This window comes from Carex rostrata, chromosome 8 (assembly GCF_964058835.1).
Source record: "Carex rostrata chromosome 8, lpCarRost1.2, whole genome shotgun sequence".
NCBI classification, from domain to species: domain Eukaryota; kingdom Viridiplantae; phylum Streptophyta; class Magnoliopsida; order Poales; family Cyperaceae; genus Carex; species Carex rostrata.
In genome coordinates this window covers 2,459,204-2,480,613 of record NC_135925.1, presented here as the reverse complement: position 1 = coordinate 2,480,613, position 21,410 = coordinate 2,459,204, and the positions used below count along the sequence as shown (strand labels likewise).

Sequence of the window (21,410 nt, the reverse complement as noted above, 5' to 3'; positions counted from 1 at the left end):
AATAATTATTTGATGAGTTTATTTCAAACTCAAGGAAATGATTTTAAATGACGAATTCAAATTATTAAAACCGGTACTACTCTAAAAACAATGAGTTAACATATTAAATTAATTAATATAAAATTATACATCATTTTTTTTATAAATTAATTTTAATACGTTCATTTGTCATTTTTTTTAAGTTTGACTTTATAATAATTTAATTTATAAATTTTACACAAAATATATCACTCGTGAAATAGATAGGTTTCAACAATTTAAATTTATCATCAGATATTGAAGTTGAACTGACCAAAAAACCTGATGAGTGTAAGAACACTAGTTCTGCTTATATTTCATGAGTGAAGCTAGCATGTGTTAGACACACTAAAAGAACTTGACGAACATAACTCTGAAATTTATTGAATTAATTTTAAATTACAAAGTTATATCATCTACTTTAAAAATAATAATTGTACATGTAAAATTCTAAAAATTTTAAATTTATTTAACACAAAATCATTGTACAATCAACAAATGGTAAAAAATAAATACATTTAAATAACTTATAATATATTTTCTTATAGCTTGACTTTACGTTAAATAAATTCAAAAAATTTAAAATTTTACATATACATGAATCACGTGCAAAGTAAATTGATTTCAACAGTTTAGATTCATCGTTTTAATCCAATCCGATAGATTTTGAAATTAAACACTCCAAGCCTTGGTGAAAACTAGCCTCTTACACCAAAAAAAAAAAACAACTAGCCTCGTTCCAAATTTCCAAATTCCACTTATTGATTGTTGGTAGAAATTCAATAATTTTTTAACTATCAGAATGATTTATATTAGATATCTTAATACTCAACACCTACGTATTACTACTACTATATATACACACACACACACACACACACACAGTATCAACTAGCTTAGTGTATTATGATTTCCAATCCTTTTAACTATATTTTTATTTTGAATTCGCATTTAATAGCAATAAAAAATCGTCCGATTCATATATACGTTGTTCCAAGAATTAATAGATTTGATTAATTAACATAACTTTTGATATAACAATAACAAGACCAGTCAACATCAAATTAACAAAATATAACTCTCAAGGAAAAACACATTAATTTTTTACTAAAAGTATAATGTTTTCCTTCTTGAAAGAAATAAAATAAATACGATTCCAATCGAGAATAGAAAACTAAACCTTATAATTATTAGAAATTTACAGGGAAAAAGAAGAAGACAAAAGTAATTAATTAGGACGAATTGTACGAGTAAAGCTTAGATGCTATGAATAGCATAAGACTTATTACGATTTTAAAAATTTATTATACAAACTTCAAACTTTGATCTAATTACTTAGTAAATTAATTATATAACAAACTTGTAGAATATTAATTTTTATTATTTTAAAACTTTTCTTTTACTATTTGTTAAAATTTATGACAAAAAATAATTTAAATATAAAACAAAATTATCAATATTTTATCATATTTTATAAATCATAAAAAATAGTAAAATTTAGTAATCTGCAAATTCATTATACATCATTATATAACCAATTTAATTGAAAATAGTAAAAAAAAAAAAATTAATACTCCACAAATTTATTATATACCATTATATAACAAATTTAATTGCGATACTTAAATCCAAGTTTAAAATTTATACAATATATTTTAGAGTTAAATTTAAAATTTATACAATAGATTTATCTATTTTGAGATGAATTTAAAATTTATATAATAGATTTTCTAAAATGTAAATAGTATTACATACTGATACTATCCAGAAAGTCTTATATGGATAGTATTGCATACTATCCATAGCAGCACGGAAAGTCTTATACAAGACTTTCACTATGCATGGAACAAGTCTTACTCAAAATTTAAATTTCTTTTATGGTAGCGAAGGCTAACAGCTCCTGTTTTCTCTCTGCGAACAAAATAGTAATAAAATCCAAACTAATGTTGCATATTTAGAAACAATATGCACAGGTTCAAACAAGTAGCACTAATGAGTTGCACCACTTATTTGTTGCTCTTTTTTTACATAGAACAAATTATCTTGGCCCATTGTTAATGGATCTTATTAAGTTTAATCCATAATTAATTTTAAAATTGAACGATTAAATCCAACCCAATCAATTTGGATTGTAGGATACAACATTTTTTCTCCACCTTTCAAATATTTGTTAAAAAATAGCGATTTTGTAGAATTTGGATCGGCCGTTTGGAAATTTCCAAAAACAGTGATTCTAAAGTTAATATACCTAACTAAACAATAGTAAAATAATTTCCAACAAATGTAGAATTAAGTCTCTAAGCACATTTAGATATTAATATATAGATTCCTTACACGTTTCGGATCGACTGTTTGAACCCTTAAAATAAAAAAATATAAGGCAAATTAAAACATTTGAATCCTTAAAATTGAAAACTATAGGCGCACTGCACATGAGAAAATACTCAAAATTAAAGAAGATCACATTTCACAAATTAATTTCACCACTAACAATATTGTCTCACACTCCCGGTATTATAATCTACTACACAAAGCAAACACAAATACACCTCCATGCATGCATGACAAATAACCCACATCACATAAACAAGAACACGAAGAAAAAAAGACAACAATAAAGAACACGAAAGAACCAACGACAATAACAGACCGCGACCGATCGCAACCGCAACACAAATTATACTTGGACTGAAACTGGTACTTTATAGACGGACACACGAACACACCGACAAACTTTATTAATTAAGATGCCTGAACCTGGTCTATACGGTGCTGAGCAGACTCCTTAATATCCCTAGCCTTAGATGCAAATCTTGCCTTCGCCTGCTCCAGCTGATCCGCTCCAGGCGGGTGCTTACCAGTAAGGTACTTATACATCCACGAGAAAACTGACAGTGCTGCCACGCCGAGACCGCCAGATGTCACGAATCCAGCGGCCAGTAATCCGACAGCTATGGCTGCTGGAACAAGTACCGGACTGAATATGACAAGTAGAGGAGTAGCGATAGTCAAAGCGATAACAGTGCCGGCCAAGATTAGACCTGAGAGTACCAGCATGGACCCACCGGCAGCTGCAGCAGTTAACGCCTTCAGTACTGACGCCACCATGGGTTGCTTCTGTTGCATCTGGCCACCACCCATCATGCCACCGGTCATCAAGCCGCCTCCCATTCCGGGGCCCATCAATCCGCCACGCTGTCCTTCTCCTCTTTGGTGCTCCGCCATGGCCATGTCTGAGAATATTTGAAGAAACCTGAAATTGTTATACAATACTTGAGTGGTAACTGGTAAATGAGAATAGAGTGAGAGAGAGGGTTAATATAGAGAGAGAAAGAAGGGACGCGTGGAGAGATACGTGCCAAGGCGGATCGTAAAAGGGGGTCGTTGCATGACTGGTGTGGGGTTAGTATGTGACACGTGTAAGGGATTTGGTGCGGTTTTACTGTAATTTGGCCGCTTTCAGGCGATACAGGCGAGGTGCAGCTGGTTTTCCAAGGCTTTTTTTGAGACGCTTGTTAATTTAGTGAAGCATTGTACAATTGTTTTTTTCCGATGTTCAAACTGAAAAAATGTGAGAGGAATTATTGTGAGACAACAATTTTGTTTTGGCATTTCCGTTATAAAAGTAAAAAAAAAAAAAAGAGTATATTTGAACTTTCGTGAAAAAGTTAATTAAGAAATTGGAGACGTTGGTTCGCGTTAAGACGCGCACAGATATCTGTAAATTTGTGATGATTATGTATGCACGAATCTTAATACAAATCAAACGGGTTTGTCGGGCCCCAATCCGCCAGGCAATTTGAGATTTTGTTTTCGAATTCTCTGTAGAGCCCAGTATAAATTTGGGCTTTATGGGGGGCGTTGTGTTGGCCTGTTGGGCCGTTGGGGCTTTCATCTTATAATTATCTACTGCTTTACAGGAACTTTTTTTTAGCTAATATAGGAGAGAGGAGTTTGCATCTAGTAAATTTATTACATTTAAATTTAAGAAGATCTAGTAAATTTGCATCTAGTCACTTAATAAAACATTGTAAAAAAAAACCCTTATGACACGAGATCGATCCGAAAGTCGTCAGATTTACGAGTACATACTCTCTGTAGTATCGCAGCAAATAAAATCAAGTCCCAGCCTAATCATAAAAGGTTTCACGTTAAATCAGCTAATCATTATAAGAAATATTTATTTAGATTTTGTATCTGAAATTTTTTGCATAAATAATATTGTCTTTGTTACTAAATCAAATGTTAGTTCTAACAACTGGTGGCTTTAATATTTATAAAGAATCTTCATTTAAATTTTGTGTCCGAGACTTTTCACACAGAAGATATTGTTTTCGTCACTAAATCAAACGTTGATTCTAATAACAACTAGCTTTTGGTATTGTCTAAAAATAAAATGAAAGAATGACTAAGAATTAGTAACAAATTTAGTAAAACTTGTGTATGGTTTGATTTTCTATTTAAGAGTTTACTTATAAATAATTTTCTTTCAGACTTCGTAAACAAGAGTATAAAAAAAATTTGAATGAGATCTTAGACCATCTACATCCCAGCAACTCAAATGAGTTTCTAAATAACTGTTAATTATATTTTAGATATTTAGATCTCTAAAATTTCTAACTCTCACATTTTTGAAATTAATTTTAGAGTTTCTACTAAGTCACGTCAGCAAAAAATTAAAGAGGAAAAATAATTTGAGCTAATCATTTGACCAGTATGGAGTTTATAAATAGTTTATTAATAAGAAGCTTTTCTACATCCCTGAAAATGAATTAAAAATTATCACATCAAATTAAAAACTCTAATAATATCAGAGATGCAGATGCTCTAAGTGCTTAATATAAGAATCGAGATATGCAGTCATTGTTGATTCATATATTAAGCACTTATAAAAACATATCATAATTGTTTTGGGTTCTTGTTCCAAACATTTTATGCATCCCTGTGGCTGTGTATTCTTTTAACTTGAAAGCCGAACTAAAACTTAACAGTCATTGTCTGTAAAATATGTTATTATTTTGGGCTAAAGATGGGCTCAAGTGGCCCACTATACAATATACATCAAGACCTCGGCATCTATATGGTAAATAAGGAAATTATTCTACAATTTTACTGTTGTACTGATTCAGCACTCCTATAAACACCTTCAAGAATCCCCACAATCAAACCCGAGAACCCGGCTATCGCCTGAAAAACACCCGGCAAGCTCGCTTTCATACCATTCAAAGTGACCAGCCTTGTGGACTCGACAGCCTTGAGGTGTCGTTTGTTCTCTTTTTCGACCTTGCTCAACCAATCTACTATATCGGCCTTCTTCTTTTTTAGCATTTCTCTGTCCCTTGCCTCGTCTAATATTTGTCTTTCGTAATCTTCGCGATCCCTATAATCCCTAAAATCACGCTTCATTGGCGCATCGGCATGTTTGTATGACTTGTAATACGTTTTCTCCCATTTTCGGAGGGACTTCGATTTCCTCTCAAGCTTGTATTTGTACTTATCCGCATGCCTTTTTATTGTCATCTCTTCGGCTTGTTTTTTGAAGATGATATGAATGGAGTTCATAAAATGTTGTATAGCTTGAGAAACTGGTCTGTCAGGAGCTCGGTCGACTGCTTGTTTCCACTCGTTGCAAAACTGTGCAAAATTGACAGCAGCAGGAGAGGAGTCGTTGCTAAATTCAAGAAGTGTCCGGTTGAGCCAGATGTGGACACAACGGATGTAGCTGCGCTGACATTTCATCAAGTGCGAGAACGTCATCTGCCACTTTGACAGCGCTATCTCTAGTTCACCGGTAGCCGCATGATGGAGATCGGACGTTTCCTCTTGCAAAGAACTGCTTACGACGCCGTTGACTTGTTGTATGATTTGGTATTGAGCATCGTGTAAATGATTCATTCTTTGCCACATTTTCAAGTTCCTGAAAATTTTGACATGTTTAACACAAATGCAAATATAATTACAAATATTACCTAAAATGCAAAAATTTATTGATTTTCTTTAAGAAAGAAAATTCATGTTTAATTACCCCTGGCAGAGTTCAAGAAGTTGAGGAGCGAGCTCGCTGTCTCGGGCTTGAATAATTGCAGAAGCAGTGGCCGATAGAGCCTCGCTTGCAACTGTAAGAAGAGAGTGCAACTTATTTATGCTTGTTCTTGTTTTGGCCACAGTCGATTCGCAGTTTCCCCGGTGCTCTAAGCGTTGAAGAGTTGATAGCTTCTTATCAAGCTTGATCTTGAGCCTCTCTCTCGTCTATATAGTTTCAACGCCAAATAAGTAGTGAGATGATTTAGAGAAACTATATATATACAGAATTATCATATAAAGTGATTAATTGATATTTAAAAGTCGATAACAAGTACCTTAATCTCCTTGTATAACCTATTCTCCCATGCAAAAAGCTTCTCCAGTGTAAAGGCATGGTTCCTCTGCTCCACAGACCCCTGTATCCCGGCCGTTTCTAGCCGACGCCTCATATCTTGTAGTTTCCTTGATCTCGATCGTGAAGATAACACTTTAAGAAGGCCATTTGAATAGTGGACCATCTCTGTTCATAATAAATTTGCATGTTAATATGAATTTCAATAGTTAGCCTCAGTATTAATTTAAGGTGTATATATATATTATTTTTTTTGGCATCAAAGGTCTATATATATAATTTCACCAACAATAAACTACAACCATATATACATGATGGAAATCAGGGGAATTTCAAAAATTCATCTTGTATGCATATTTAAAAGATAACCAAATTAATTAGGAAATTAAATTTTGCTGATATAAATATATCCAACTCACTCTTTTCTTCCTGGCCATTTTGAAGCAACTCCAATACAGCCTCTCCAGCAACTGAGGCCTTAACAAAGCACTCCGCAATTGCTGCCGCTATCTCGGCTAGGTTCCTGTGTCGTACCACCATTCTTACTTCGACATCCTTCTTTTGCACTAAATTTCTTCCATTCTCTTCATTCTCCAACCCGACTGGTTTTTGCGGGGAAGGAGAAACCGGGTATTGAATAGAGATTGGAGGGGTAAGGTCGGAGACAACAAGCGGCTCTCCTGAGGAAAAGACAGTAAAAGCGGCGGCTGTGTGTCGAAGCGAGTGGAGATATGCCGCATGGGCTGAGGCAAGGTGGTGGAGAGATTGAGTTGTGGTGTCCATGAGGTTACGGCGATCCCGACATCGTCGCACCGTGTCTTCGTTTCGTGCTCTAGAGGTGGAACAACCCATCTGTGAGATGAGATAGGATGAAGGATTGATTGATGGTGAAAATAATTGATAGCTTTTGTAAAGTTTAAAAGCTAGAGTGGATTAGTGTGTAAGCAACACTGCATGAATGCAAGTATGATGAACTAAAAAGAATGACCTAGAATTCATAAGAAAAAAGAATCTGCAATTTTATGGAACTTTTTGTATGGTTTCCCATTTGGTCTTAATTTTATTCTCTAAGTTTCAATTAGATAGAGTTTCTTTTATTTTAAGTTGTTTATGTTTATTCTTTGTGAACATCGTTTGTGCATTTTTAATATCCAGCAATTAAAAATTAATTTGAAACACATATCTCCTCTAAAATATCACAATATTTTCTCAGAAAATTTCAAGTAATTAAATAATCATGTTAATTATCCTCGTTATAAAAGTTGTCGTTACTAATTCAAAATTTATTGTAGGTCTTAAAAAGTTTGACAAATAAAAAAAGAAAAATCAACTAGTGGGTTGGTAAAAGATTAAATTTAAAAGCCATATGTTTTCTTTCTAAATTAATTTTCCCCAGCATTTATCAGTGGGTTTGCTTTGGAAACCTTTTGCTCGGAGATGCGTATCAATGACATTGTACCAACTAAAATGAACCCACACTTGAAGATAACGATGCGGCAAAAATTGATTTGTGGAATAAAAAGTTCAAAGTCACTTTATATCAGCATATCTAAGGAAAAGATAATATAGTTTATAATTATAATGAGCAATATGAAATTATAATAGAAATAATCAAAATTAATTTTAAAAACACTGCACTTATGCAATTAATTTTGATTGCTTTTAATTGAGAAAATTGAAAAATAATTCTCATATATCCTATAAATTAATTTTCATTTGCTAACGTGACCTATTAAAAGTAATTTTATGAAAATAAATATTTTTATATTTATAAAATCATTGTATATTTCTAAAATTTCAAATAAAATTGTAATGAAATTCTAGCAGATTCATTAATAACAAAGGAGAACTTCGGATGAATGGGCCGAGAAGTGAAGAATGGGCCTGAATTACATATGGGCTTTATATTAACTAAAACCTCTTACTTACAAAGCCTGAGAGTAACTATTCCAATTGTGTTGTAAGAAGTCCATATATTTATGTTAATTATTCATCAGTGTTCAGTACTAATCACACATCCACACTGATAAATATTTAAATGTTGTTACTTTCAGTAACTCAGCTGTTATGATTTGGCTTAGGAGAATTTAAGTAGCACTGGTGTGGTCGAATATTTGGTATTTTTTTGTATAAATTGAAGGAAATAAAGGAAATAAAAATAGAGAATAGTAATGATATAATTAATAAACAGAAATTTTATTCATTCAAATCTTAGTTCTAAAGATACAAGGATCACATACTTAAATATAAATGCAAAAGTAAAAACAGACAAACAACATTAGTAAAGACACACAAACTACATGCTAAGACATGCATAAAACATGAAAAGAAATGCAAACTTCGTGACCCTAACATGCCCTCGGCATGACTTGTATTTAGGACTCATCACGGGCTAGAATGCTTTAGTGGGCCAAACTTTAGTGAGTTGTAACATCAGCCCAATTTTCGTACCCAGTCTAATGTGCCCTCTTTTCTTGGTTCTTTAATTGAATAAATTTACAATGATGAACTGGAAATGTTCCTACCGATTTAAGAATTTTTTTAAATATTTTTTTTTTCCGGTTGTCGGGATCTTTATATTATTTGGAATCGCTTGCAGTGATCTTCTGTGACCACTTCCATATATACCCTGGTGTCTTTTTGACCTTGTTGTGTTATGGATAATGCTTGGAAAAGTCGACGTGGGGACAAATATGTGATGTCAAGTGGTCGTATACAGTCTACATGCGGGTAGAAATTAATATCAAATACATTGACCGAACAACAGGGTTAATTATATACATATTATTGGGAAAGCTCAAAGAAGCTTCATTTTTGTTTGTTGTTGCTTGAAATGTTCTATGATAGTGGAAGGAGATGTGGAATTCCATCCATCCTTGCTTAAGTATATATTAATATATTAATACATTGACTTGAAGTTGGAACAAATTGATGCTTAATTTGCACGTTTCTTATTTAGGGGTTATGGTGGTTTGTCGTGTAGCTAGCTACCTTTGTAGATATGATCACGAGACATGGCAAATTGTTTTATAGAGGCCATGGGAAAGGCTCGTGTGGGTATATTGGAATTTGAATACTATTTTGGATGATTAGACAAATCTTGAATAGTAGAGTACAAATACGACAATTATTATATTAAATATGATATCATATTATGATATGGTATTTTTCAAAATCCAATTCTGTTTTATATACATATATAATTTATTAGATTTATATACATATATTTTTTTTAAATTAGAATGTATGTGAACACAAAAGTTTGGAGTTTAATAGGTTGGAGCATAAAAACAAGAAAAGTAAATATAAAATTTCTTTTGAATGAATTCTAAGAAAAAAAAAAAGCAAACAATAACTAATAACATAGACTTATCAGTGACGAGAAGGCTGATCAAGATCTTCATCGAGAATATGATAAGAGAAGTTGTAATTTCAAACACACAACTTTTGACATAAAAACATCGATTTCAGCATATGATCGTTTGCTTGAGTTGAAGTTTCTAGTCAATTTTCGTTGCTTGTATTTTTCATACTTCTTCTGTAGGAATTGTTAGTATATATGTCTGCACTCAGTCACATTTGTTGAATTAACTAGTTTTTAGGGTTTTTTTGTAGTTATTTTCTTTCTTTTTTTATACCAAAATAGACATAAATTTTTTTTAGGGTTTAGATTTATTTATATTTTTAAATAAAATATATTTATTGATAGTTCATTATTTACAATATATTATCAGTGACGATTTTTACATGAGGAACCGTCACTGATTTTATAAACAAAATTTATGTGAAAAACCGTCAATAATGCGCTTTATAATTACAACCATCATAGATGAAGTGCTCTGTACTATTAAAATATAATTAAACAAGTGGAAAACAAAAAAACAAAAAAAAATTCAATGTTGGTAAACTTGTAAAAAGTTTAGGGGTAAACCTCAAAAAGGTATTAAATATTAAGGGAAGAACTAAGAGTTTTTCAAATCATATTAGTTAGAGGCATATATTCAGGTTCAAGTCAAATTCAAGGAGGACCAAATCAAAATCATATTAGTGGCATCATATTTTACACAAATTTGTAATGTATTTATAAAGTAATTTTTCTGAACGTTCTCGAGGCAGGGCAGATTTATTAAAGAGAAATAAGAGTGAACTGACTTTCATTTATTTTGTTTTATTTTATTTTTAAAATGATAAATATTTTTATATAATTTAGAGTAAAATGTTACTATTCCTGTAAATTAATTTTGTTGTGAAAGTAATTTCTTAATCATTATTGAATGTTTGCTTCTACTGGTGTTCAAACGATTGGTTCGGTTGAAACTGAAGTAAAATAACCAAATCAATTTTGTTTTTGTTTTTATAAATAGAACCGAATTGAACCGATTAAGAACCAAACCGACGTAAACTTCAGTTTGTTTGATTCAAACCGAAGTAAACTTATTGGTACCATTATTAATGAAAAAAAATACATTGTCATACATAACAATTGAAGTTCGGTTTGGTTCGGTTTAATGAAAATATGATAACACTAATAAAATTAGAGTCGAACTAATATAAATCAGTCGGTTCAGTTTAGTCAGTTTTGAGAAGTCTAAACCGAACCAATCCATTTAAACCAAAATAATTCAAAATTTCAACCAAACCGGTCCATTTAAACCAAAAAAATTCATTTAAACAAAATTTTTCCAATAAAGTTAAAAACCGAACAAACCGAACCGTTTGAACACCCCTATCTACGTCCTCTATTGTTTTGAGGTATCAAATATCAATGCTAGCAAAATAGCTTTAAAGGAATTTGACTCAAAATTCCAAGACTGAGTGGATCGCTCCTTGAATATAGATTGAAAAAAAAAGTGTCATGACTAACAAGCTATGATTTTGATCTCGTGTCGTGCTGTACTTGTTGGGCCGTTGTTGGGTCCAGCCCAATAGGCAAATGTAAGTAGCAAAAAAAAAAGAAAAAGAAAGGTGTGCTGCTGGCTGCTTCGCGTGAGACAGAGAGAAAGAAAGAAAGGGAGAAATAGACAGAGAAGAGGCGGAAAGAAGAAAAGAGAGAGAAGAAGAAGGAGAGAGAAAGAGAAGGTGGAGAAGAAGAAGAAAACGAAGAGCAGGCTAGTCTCTTCGGTTTCACTGCCTTGATCAACTTTCTCCTTGTTTGTAAGAAGGGAATTTCTCGTTTTCTCAAATCTAGGGTTTGCTTGGATTTGAATGAAATTGGAAGTTTGAAAGGGATATTTATTTCTAATATGTTATCTCTTGGTTTTTCTCTCTATTATTGTGTGTATACCTCAGTTTAGGGTTAAACTTGAGAAGAACAATTGTACCCGTTTCTTGTTGGTATAGTGAAATTTGCCGGTGTGCCCCGTGGTTTTTACCCTCCAAGTTAAGAGGGTTTTCCACGTAAATCTGGTGTCTTTTGTGATTGTGCTTGATTTCATATTATCTTGATTTGGAGTGTGCATTTGATATTTGAACTCTTCGGTACCAACTGGTACGGTGCTTATATTACCCATCTCTCTCAAATTGGTTGATTATACAATAGGCATTTCTCAATTGGTATTATTTAAAATTCCCAACAAGTGGTATCAGAGCCTCAGGTTTCTTTTTTCTTTTGAGAGTGCTTTTGTAGGTTGAGATGGAAGGCAGTGGCACCATGATCAGGTTGACAAATAACAACTGGCAGATCTGGAAATCCAAAATGGAGGATATCCTTTATTGCAAGGACTTGTATGAGCCAGTTGAAGGAGATAGTGCGAAGCCGGAAGATATGGCTGACGCTGATTGGACTAAATTGAACCGAAAAGCGGTCGGCACAATTAGACAGTGGCTGGATGACAGTGTGTACCACCATGTAGCGAGTGAGAAGAGTGCACATGAGTTGTGGAAGAAGCTGGAGTCACTGTATGAGCAGAAAACAGCAGCTAACAAGGCATTTCTGATCCGAAAGTTAGTAAATCTGAAATTCAGAGAAGGCACAAGTGTTGCTGAGCATTTAAATGAGTTTCAGAGCTTGATTAATCAATTGTCAGTGATGAAGATGACCTTAGAAGATGAGTTACAGGCCTTGTTGCTTTTGGGATCATTGCCCGATAGTTGGGAGACCTTGGTTGTGACAATCAGTAATGCAGCTCCGAATGGTGTGGTTACTATGAGTATAGTTACTAGTAGCTTGTTCAATGAGGAGACAAGAAGGAAGTCAACTAATACAAATAGTGCACAGGCCCTAGTCACAGAGAACAGGGGAAGAGCTGAATACCGACAACAATCAAGAGGCCGTAGCAAGTCCAAAGGCAGATCAAAATCCAAGGGAAGACAGTGTTATCACTGTGGTAAAGAAGGTCACATGAAGAGAAATTGTAGAGCCTGGAAAAGACTACAGAATGAGGGCAAAAATCAGAAGAAAGAGGATGACAACAAAAATACCACAGCCACCGTAACTGCAGATGATGTAGTGATTCTCTCTTGTGAAAATGAACAATGTCTACATGTGGAAGGTCACCAAGGAGTTGAGTGGATAGTTGATACAGGTGCTTGCTATCATGCTACACCGAATAGAGAGTTCTTCACGACCTACAAGGCTGGAGACCTTGGTACAGTGAAGATGGGTAATACTAGCTACTCGAGCATTGTGGGTATTGGTGATATTTGTCTGCAGACAGAATTGGGATATCAGTTAACACTGAAAGATGTGCGGCATATTCCTGATTTACGTCTAAATTTGATATCAGGTGATGCATTGGACAAGGATGGATTCAAGCATTACCTAGGTGGTGGAGAATGGAAGCTTAGCAAGGGATCAATGGTTGTAGCAAGAGGGAAGTCGTGGCACTCCCTATACAGAACCCATGTGAAGGTACTCAAGAATGGATTGAATGCAGTACAAGCTGAAAGCTCTCTGAATCTGTGGCATCAACGCCTTGGCCACATGAGTGAGAAAGGGCTGCGAATTCTGGTGAGGAAGTCACACATCCCCTCGACCAAAGACGAGGTTCTGGATCTATGCGATTACTGCCCTTTTGGTAAGCAACATCGAGTCTCTTTTAGTCAAACATCAGAAAGGAAACATAATGTGTTGGACTTGGTTTATTCTGATGTGTGTGGTCCTTTTGAGGTGGAGTCGTTGGGTGGCAATCGATATTTTCTAACATTTATTGATGATGCATCTAGAAAGGTGTGGATTTATTTCCTGAGAACGAAAGACCAGGTATTTAATTGCTTTCAAGAGTTCCATGTCATGGTAGAGAGAGAGACAGACAAGAAGTTGAAATGTCTTCGCTCTGACAACGGGGGAGAGTATACCTCCAAAGAGTTCAAAGCATATTGTGCAAAATATGGGATTCGACATGAGAAGACAGTACCTGGAACCCCACAGCACAATGGTGTGGCTGAGAGAATGAATCGCACCATTGTAGAAAAAGTGAGATGCATGCTGAAGATGGCAAAGTTGCCGAAACAGTTTTGGGCAGAAGCAGTTCGCACAGCTTGCTATCTCATAAACAGGTCACCATCTGTTCCTTTGAAGTTTGAGATACCAGAAAGAGTATGGTCCAAGAAGAATGTTTCATACTCTCATCTAAGGGTGTTTGGATGCAAAGCATATGTGCATATTTCAAAGGAGCACAGATCCAAGTTGGATGATAAAACAACTCCATGTATTTTCGTTGGATATGGAAATGAGGAATTTGGGTACAGATTATGGGACCCAGAAAAGAAAAGAATTGTTAGGTGCAGAGATGTTGAGTTCTACGAGGGTCAGACAGGGATAAATTTGGAAATCAACAAGAAGTCAGAGAGAGTTGATGAGTCCATAGAACTTATACCAGTTCCTTCATCTGTACAGTCAACAGCAGCAAATGAAGATGAACAAAATGAAGAAGCCACTGAGGAAACCTCTGACATGAATGGTAGTAATGATGATGAGATCGTTTATGATGCTCCTGAGCAGGGGGAGCAACATCATCAAGATGAGCCAGAAGAGCTCCAGGTAAGAAGGTCCGAAAGAGAGCACCAACCTTCTAAAAGATACCCTTCTTCAGAGTACATCTTATTGACGGAAGAAGGAGAGCCAGAAAGTTTTCAGGAGGCACAAATTCATAAAGACAAAGCTAAGTGGCAAGATGCAATGAAGGACGAGATGAAGTCATTGCAAGAAAATGGCACATATGAGCTGGTGGAGCTTCCTAAGGGCCGAAAGGCATTGAGAAACAAATGGGTGTTCAAGCTAAAAAGAGATGGAAATGGAGAACTTATGAAGTACAAAGCCCGACTGGTAGTGAAGGGTTTTGGACAGAAACAAGGCATTGACTTTGATGAGATTTTCTCACCAGTGGTGAAGATGACCTCCATTCGTTCTGTGTTAGGTCTAGTAGCTGGCTTAGATCTTGAGCTTGAACAACTTGATGTAAAAACTGCATTCCTTCATGGTAACTTGGAAGAAGAGATCTATATGGTGCAACCAGAAGGATTTGAAGTAAAAGAGAAAGAGAACATGGTTTGCAAATTGAAGAAGAGTCTATATGGTTTGAAACAAGCTCCGAGACAGTGGTACAAGAAGTTTGACTCTTTTATGATGAGTCATGGGTACCATAGAACCAAGGCAGATCCATGTGTTTACTTCAAAAGATTTTATAATGAAAAATTTCTAATCCTTTTGCTTTATGTTGATGATATGTTGATTGCAGGACATGATGCTCAGATGATTGCCGTGTTGAAGAAGGAGATGTCCAAGTCATTTGACATGAAGGACATGGGCCAAGCACGTCAGATATTGAGCATGCAGATTACTCGTGACAGAAAGGCCAAGAGACTTTGGTTGTCACAGGAGAAGTACATTGAAAGGGTGCTTGAGAGATTCAACATGCAAGGAGCAAAGGAAGTAAGCTGTCCACTTCCTAGCCATTTGAAATTGAGCAAGAAGCTGTGTCCATCAACGGAGAAAGAAAAGGATGAAATGTCAAGTGTACCATACTCCTCAGCTGTAGGGAGTTTGATGTATGCAATGGTTTGCACCAGGCCAGATATAGCTCATGCAGTCGGTGTGGTAAGCAGATTCCTCTCTAATCCAGGAAAACAACATTGGGAAGCAGTGAAGTGGATTCTTAGATATCTAAGAGGCACTTCCAATTTGTGTTTGAGTTTTGGAAATGGTGAACCTGTGTTAGAAGGTTACACAGATGCTGATATGGCTGGAGATCTGGATCACAGAAAATCCACTTCGGGTTATGTGTTTACTTTTACAGGGGGAGCCGTGTCATGGCAGTCTAAATTGCAGAAATGTGTGGCTTTGTCAACCACAGAAGCAGAATACATTGCAGCAACTGAGGCTGGTAAGGAGCTACTGTGGTTGGTTAGATTTCTCCTAGAGCTTGGTATGCAACAGGAAGATGCAATTATTTTCTGTGATAGTCAGAGTGCCATAGATTTGAGCAAGAATGCTACATATCATTCCAGAACTAAGCATATTGATGTAAGATTTCATTGGTTGAGAGATGTTATAGAAAACCAGCAGATGAAGCTGAAGAAAATCCACACTGATAAGAACCCGTCAGACATGTTGACGAAGATAGTTTCAAAAGACAAGCTTGAGCTTTGTTGCCGGCTTGTAGGCATGAATACCAAGTGATGACTTGAAGATCGGCGTGCCTCTCTCCGTGGGCTGGAGGGGGAGATTGTTGGGCCGTTGTTGGGTCCAGCCCAATAGGCAAATGTAAGTAGCAAAAAAAAAAGAAAAAGAAAGGTGTGCTGCTGGCTGCTTCGCGTGAGACAGAGAGAAAGAAAGAAAGGGAGAAATAGACAGAGAAGAGGCGGAAAGAAGAAAAGAGAGAGAAGAAGAAGGAGAGAGAAAGAGAAGGTGGAGAAGAAGAAGAAAACGAAGAGCAGGCTAGTCTCTTCGGTTTCACTGCCTTGATCAACTTTCTCCTTGTTTGTAAGAAGGGAATTTCTCGTTTTCTCAAATCTAGGGTTTGCTTGGATTTGAATGAAATTGGAAGTTTGAAAGGGATATTTATTTCTAATATGTTATCTCTTGGTTTTTCTCTCTATTATTGTGTGTATACCTCAGTTTAGGGTTAAACTTGAGAAGAACAATTGTACCCGTTTCTTGTTGGTATAGTGAAATTTGCCGGTGTGCCCCGTGGTTTTTACCCTCCAAGTTGAGAGGGTTTTCCACGTAAATCTGGTGTCTTTTGTGATTGTGCTTGATTTCATATTATCTTGATTTGGAGTGTGCATTTGATATTTGAACTCTTCGGTACCAACTGGTACGGTGCTTATATTACCCATCTCTCTCAAATTGGTTGATTATACAATAGGCATTTCTCAATTGGTATTATTTAAAATTCCCAACAGTACTATGATCAAGTAAACATTGACACGTGCCGTGCCATGACCAAAATATTGAGGGTTAGTCACGGTACGCAAGTCACGCCGTGACTATTCGCTGCTGTGTCCAAATGTAATTGGTTACGTTTCTCACGTTTAACTATTTTTTTTCATAATTTAAGTTAGTTTATTCAATATTCACCATTTGATTAAGACCGTTAATATTGAGGGTTAGTCACGGCACGCAAGTCACGCCGTGACTATTCGCTGCTGTGTCCAAATGTAATTGGTTACGTTTATCACATTTAACTATATTTTTTCATAATTTAAGTTAGTTTATTCAATATTCACCATTTGACTAAGACCTAACGGTCTTAATTACATGTGACTCGTGTGATTACATGCCGTGACGTGACCGAATCTTTCGCGTGACGTGCCATGTCGTGCTAAATTTTTAAAAGTTGAGAACTAGTATTTAGTCTAGTGGCAAAGGCACATGATCTCTATATGAGGGAAATCCTTTGTTATAATAACAAGGGTATTAAATAGTTGGGTGACTTGACCTCCAACCTTTGTTATAATAACAAGGGTATTAAATAGCACATAAATACTCACAGTTCGAAACAGTAACACGTGCCATTTTTCCCACTCTACTTGTCTATATCTTGAGTTTTGTCCGCTAAAAAGATGACAAAGGAAAAGACAAGCGCAGTTGAAAAAAATAAACTGCATGTGGTGTTGGATTTATTTAGACATGGGTGTACTCGGCTACTCGTTAGTGCACATTTTTAATTTGTTAACTATTTTTTTAACTAATGGGTAAGAGTTCAAATTTAATTAAGATTCTTCCGTTTTGGAATTGGCAATGTAAATTTTCTGACTGAGGAAATCATATCTTAATTCCTCAAAAGAAGAAAGCTAGCTAACAAACAATTAATCCCTAATATTTGATGATTTAAAATATCTGAAAGAGAACCTGAACTCCCATATATAATTTTCTACTACTTCTAATAATTATGCACATAACCTTCTCTAGTTTATTTAAGTAGCCCAAAATTTGCTCAAAATTTCATTAAAACAAACTTCTATATCAAATATGACAAGTTCACATAAACTCATGCATATATTAATAAATCATAATATTAATCTCTCACACAAATTACTGATAGCACCTTATTTATAAATATTGCTTTCTCTGCATAAAAAGAGTATTGTTTTATTTATCCATCTTACTTCCTTTCAACAATTACAGAATTAATATATTTTTATAATTCTATTTTTTGTCATTTTAACAATAATTGACTCATTCTAGATACTACAACGACTCCATGTCAAAGCATTTTGACATGAGATTACTATTTAAATTTTCAATTATATAAATTTGTGTGAGCATATTGCATACTATATGTATAAGTTTCTTCAAATATAAAGTTGGGAAGATTTTAGCTTTTCTTAAACAAAAAAAAATAGATAAGGGTATATATGCATAACAATTAAATAGTTATTCAAATCAATAATGTAATCCGACACCACTAGTGTCTGTTGCAATAGAATCTCAGGAGTCTTCTTCTTCTTCAAAAAAAAAAGAAAAGGTTATTTAAGATAATAATAATAAATATGTCGGCTCCTTTTTTAAATATGTTCAAATTAGAACTTAAAAAATTTATAAATTCGGATAATAAAATTTCCTATAGTCTTTTATTTAATTATTAAAAAAAGAAGAATAAGGTGCTACAATCCCACCTAATAACAAGAACAATTATTATCTAAAAGGAAGATTAACTACTGCTAGTTCCATCTGATTAGTGGTTACTTTGTACTATATTTTGTTATTCAAGCATAAGCTAGGTACTAGAATCATTCAAGCAATTATATTTTTCTCCATATTTTTTTGCTTACATTTAACTTCCACTAATTATAATTATACAAAGATGCAAAAATATTCGATTTTTGTAAAGGAAAATGTTCCATCTTGTTTACGTACTTTCACGGACTCAGGTAAACAAGATAGAACATTTTTCGTTATTATTTTTTAGTTCAAATATGCTGAAATTCCAGTTCCGATTTTAGGTTCAAGAAATCTCTTCTCTCTCACTTCTCAAATCTTTGAGGAAAGATTTGAGAAGAGAGAGAGAGGAGAGATTTTAGGAATCTAAAATTGAAGCTGAGAATTTCAGCTGATTCCAATTTATTATTTTTACCTCATTGACCTGGCACATCATATACTTCTATAATATAATAAACAATTAATGTTCACTTGAGTCCTCCGTGCATTTTACTATGTTAAACTTTTTATTTAAAATACCATAAATAATAATGTAAATCCAATTTGTAATCCTCTAAGATAATAGTATAGATTCATATTTAAAATGTTAAATTTTCATTAGATGGATAGATTTTGTAAAATAATCTAATGGATTCTGACTCGGATAATGCTAGAAACAATTCAAATGTTTAATCTATTGACAAAGCTAATTCTGATTAAATACTATATGATACTCAACTTCTATAAAATTAAATAAATATGACCAATAATAGTGTGTGTGTGTGTGTGTAAATTCACAATGAATCCTAGAATTATAAGAAGGCTAAAAATATGATTGTACAAAAGTAACACAACACGTTCACTATCTATTCACATAAGACTTAGAAATAATTTATATATTTTTTTAAACAAAGAATATTGCACAAGCTGGAAGGAATGAAATAATTTGAAGCAATTATGACGCTTTTATTTATTTTTTAAAAGGAAGCAACAGCTGAAAGAACAAACGAATAATTAAATTTAACACATGGTGCATCCAAAAGAAAAGCTTAAAAAATTCCATGTTGAATTAAAATAACATTAATTCATCATGGATACATGAAGCAATATATAAAATATACCTAATCCTCATATGGTGGCAAAATAACAATATAATAATAATCTTGCTTTTGAAGATTGGATTTGGGAGGCAAAAACCCAACTAATCAAAAAAGGGGAAAATCTAATGAAGAAAAAGAAAATTAAAAAAATACATTTCTTATTTGTGCTTCTTATTTTTAAATCAGATATATTAATATTCTTTTTCAAATAGTGTTTATGTTTGTTAGGAATAAAAATTACTGAGAATTGCAGTTAATTACTTGTTCGATAGAGTATTTAATTTGAATTTTTATAATTATTTAAAATAAGAAACGTGACAAGTATTTTGCATATACGTATGAATAATTATTAATTCAAATATGAATGTTACATATAATATTTTCATATACAAATAAAATTATAAAATATAAGTACAAAAATATATTTTTTTCTTTACTCAAATTGCATGCATAATATAGATTTTTTTTTCTAAATAACAACAAATTTAAATATTTCAACGAAATAAGCATGTTGGATTTGATTTTTATGAAAAACATGGAGGCAGAAATGCATTTGCTCCACCATACTTACTTTCTGCATTGTAAATTGCCTCTACTAATTTACCGGACAGAATTAGTGGAGTTGTTTTTCATAAAAATTAAAATCAGTGTGTTTGTTTCGTTGAAATCTTTATTCTATTAAAAAAAATGCATAATATATGTTCTCGCAAAATCTTGATTTTATTAATTAGTGACGTCTTACCCTTTCAAATTAACCAAGGGTCAAGGGACAAAGGTTCTAGAAAATATCTACTTTTCTCGAAATACTTAAATACTTAAATCCCAACCATCGCATTTATTGGAGTTAACCTAAAATTATATTTTAATCAGGAAGAATCATCCATTCATAAAAAAATCATGAAAGATAAGATTGAGATCTAATATCATTATCATAATTCCTTGTGACATCAAAATGAAAACCATGTGAGGTCATGGTTTTGTTAGCAAACAGTATTTTAATGTACTCCCCACTAATCAGCGCACGCTTTCGGTTTTAATCATTTTTTTTTTGTATCAATGAATGGGGTTTAGGCAGGTTAATGATCTAATCACAACAAATCTTATTATTAAAGTGCATTATGGATCTATTTTTTTTTTGTCCAAACATTCATTACTTCATTGGTATTATTAATACTTTCTATTAAGGGACCCAGTTTGTTAACCTAATTCTTTCTTTTGGGATTAACTTTTTGCTAATTGCTTCATCATATTCTATTCATTATTATTATAATTAATGAGGTTATGATTGTAATGCCCACATCGATTTATACTATGAATTTATATATGAGAAGGGATTCAATGACACTATTTTGTGGTGATACATATTAACATCATATTTTTATAAGTCATTTTTGTAATTTTAAAATTCAAATTGTCAATCCGAATCATTTTTAAAAGTTATACTATGAATTTATATATTCGCTTTAAAATTTAAACAATTGATGATTATGGTAGAAGAGTAATTTTATATTTTCTTTAAAACTTATTTACTAATGTTATTATATAGAAGAAAAAAAATCACAGTTTTTAGAAGGTTGTAGATCGACCATCCAAGAAAAATAGTTATTTATCTATCTAAAAATAATAAAATTTTCTAAAAATTATAAAATTTGATTTGAATTATAATTTTATAATGAGCAATTTAAATCCACTATTTAAACTTTAAAACAAAAAATATATATCTATGGTAAGGATGGATCTGCATGTTCCAAAGTAACATATAGTGTAACTCTCATTATAATTTTTATTAGAATGCTAAGTTGCTAACACTATTGATATGGTTAACTTGTTATCT

At 33.3% G+C, this 21,410-nt stretch overlaps 2 protein-coding genes across 2 annotated transcripts; both read right to left on the bottom strand.

Annotated features, from left to right (window-relative positions):
• Window positions 1–2,483: 2,483 nt before the first annotated feature.
• LOC144558265 (oleosin 16 kDa-like) lies at window positions 2,484–3,291 on the bottom strand. The gene has a single exon (XM_078307071.1). It carries the CDS (start codon window positions 3,247–3,249, stop codon window positions 2,761–2,763), a length of 489 nt encoding a protein of 162 aa, XP_078163197.1. The 5' UTR covers window positions 3,250–3,291; the 3' UTR covers window positions 2,484–2,760.
• Window positions 3,292–5,012: 1,721 nt separating this feature from the next.
• Window positions 5,013–7,384, bottom strand: LOC144558620 (protein ROLLING AND ERECT LEAF 2-like). Its single transcript, XM_078307467.1, has 4 exons — window positions 6,814–7,384; window positions 6,378–6,562; window positions 6,044–6,267; window positions 5,013–5,935 (listed from the first exon to the last, which is right to left on the bottom strand). Exons 1-4 carry the CDS (start codon window positions 7,244–7,246, stop codon window positions 5,128–5,130), a joined length of 1,650 nt encoding a protein of 549 aa, XP_078163593.1. The 5' UTR covers window positions 7,247–7,384; the 3' UTR covers window positions 5,013–5,127.
• Between the last annotated feature and the right edge of the window lie 14,026 nt (window positions 7,385–21,410).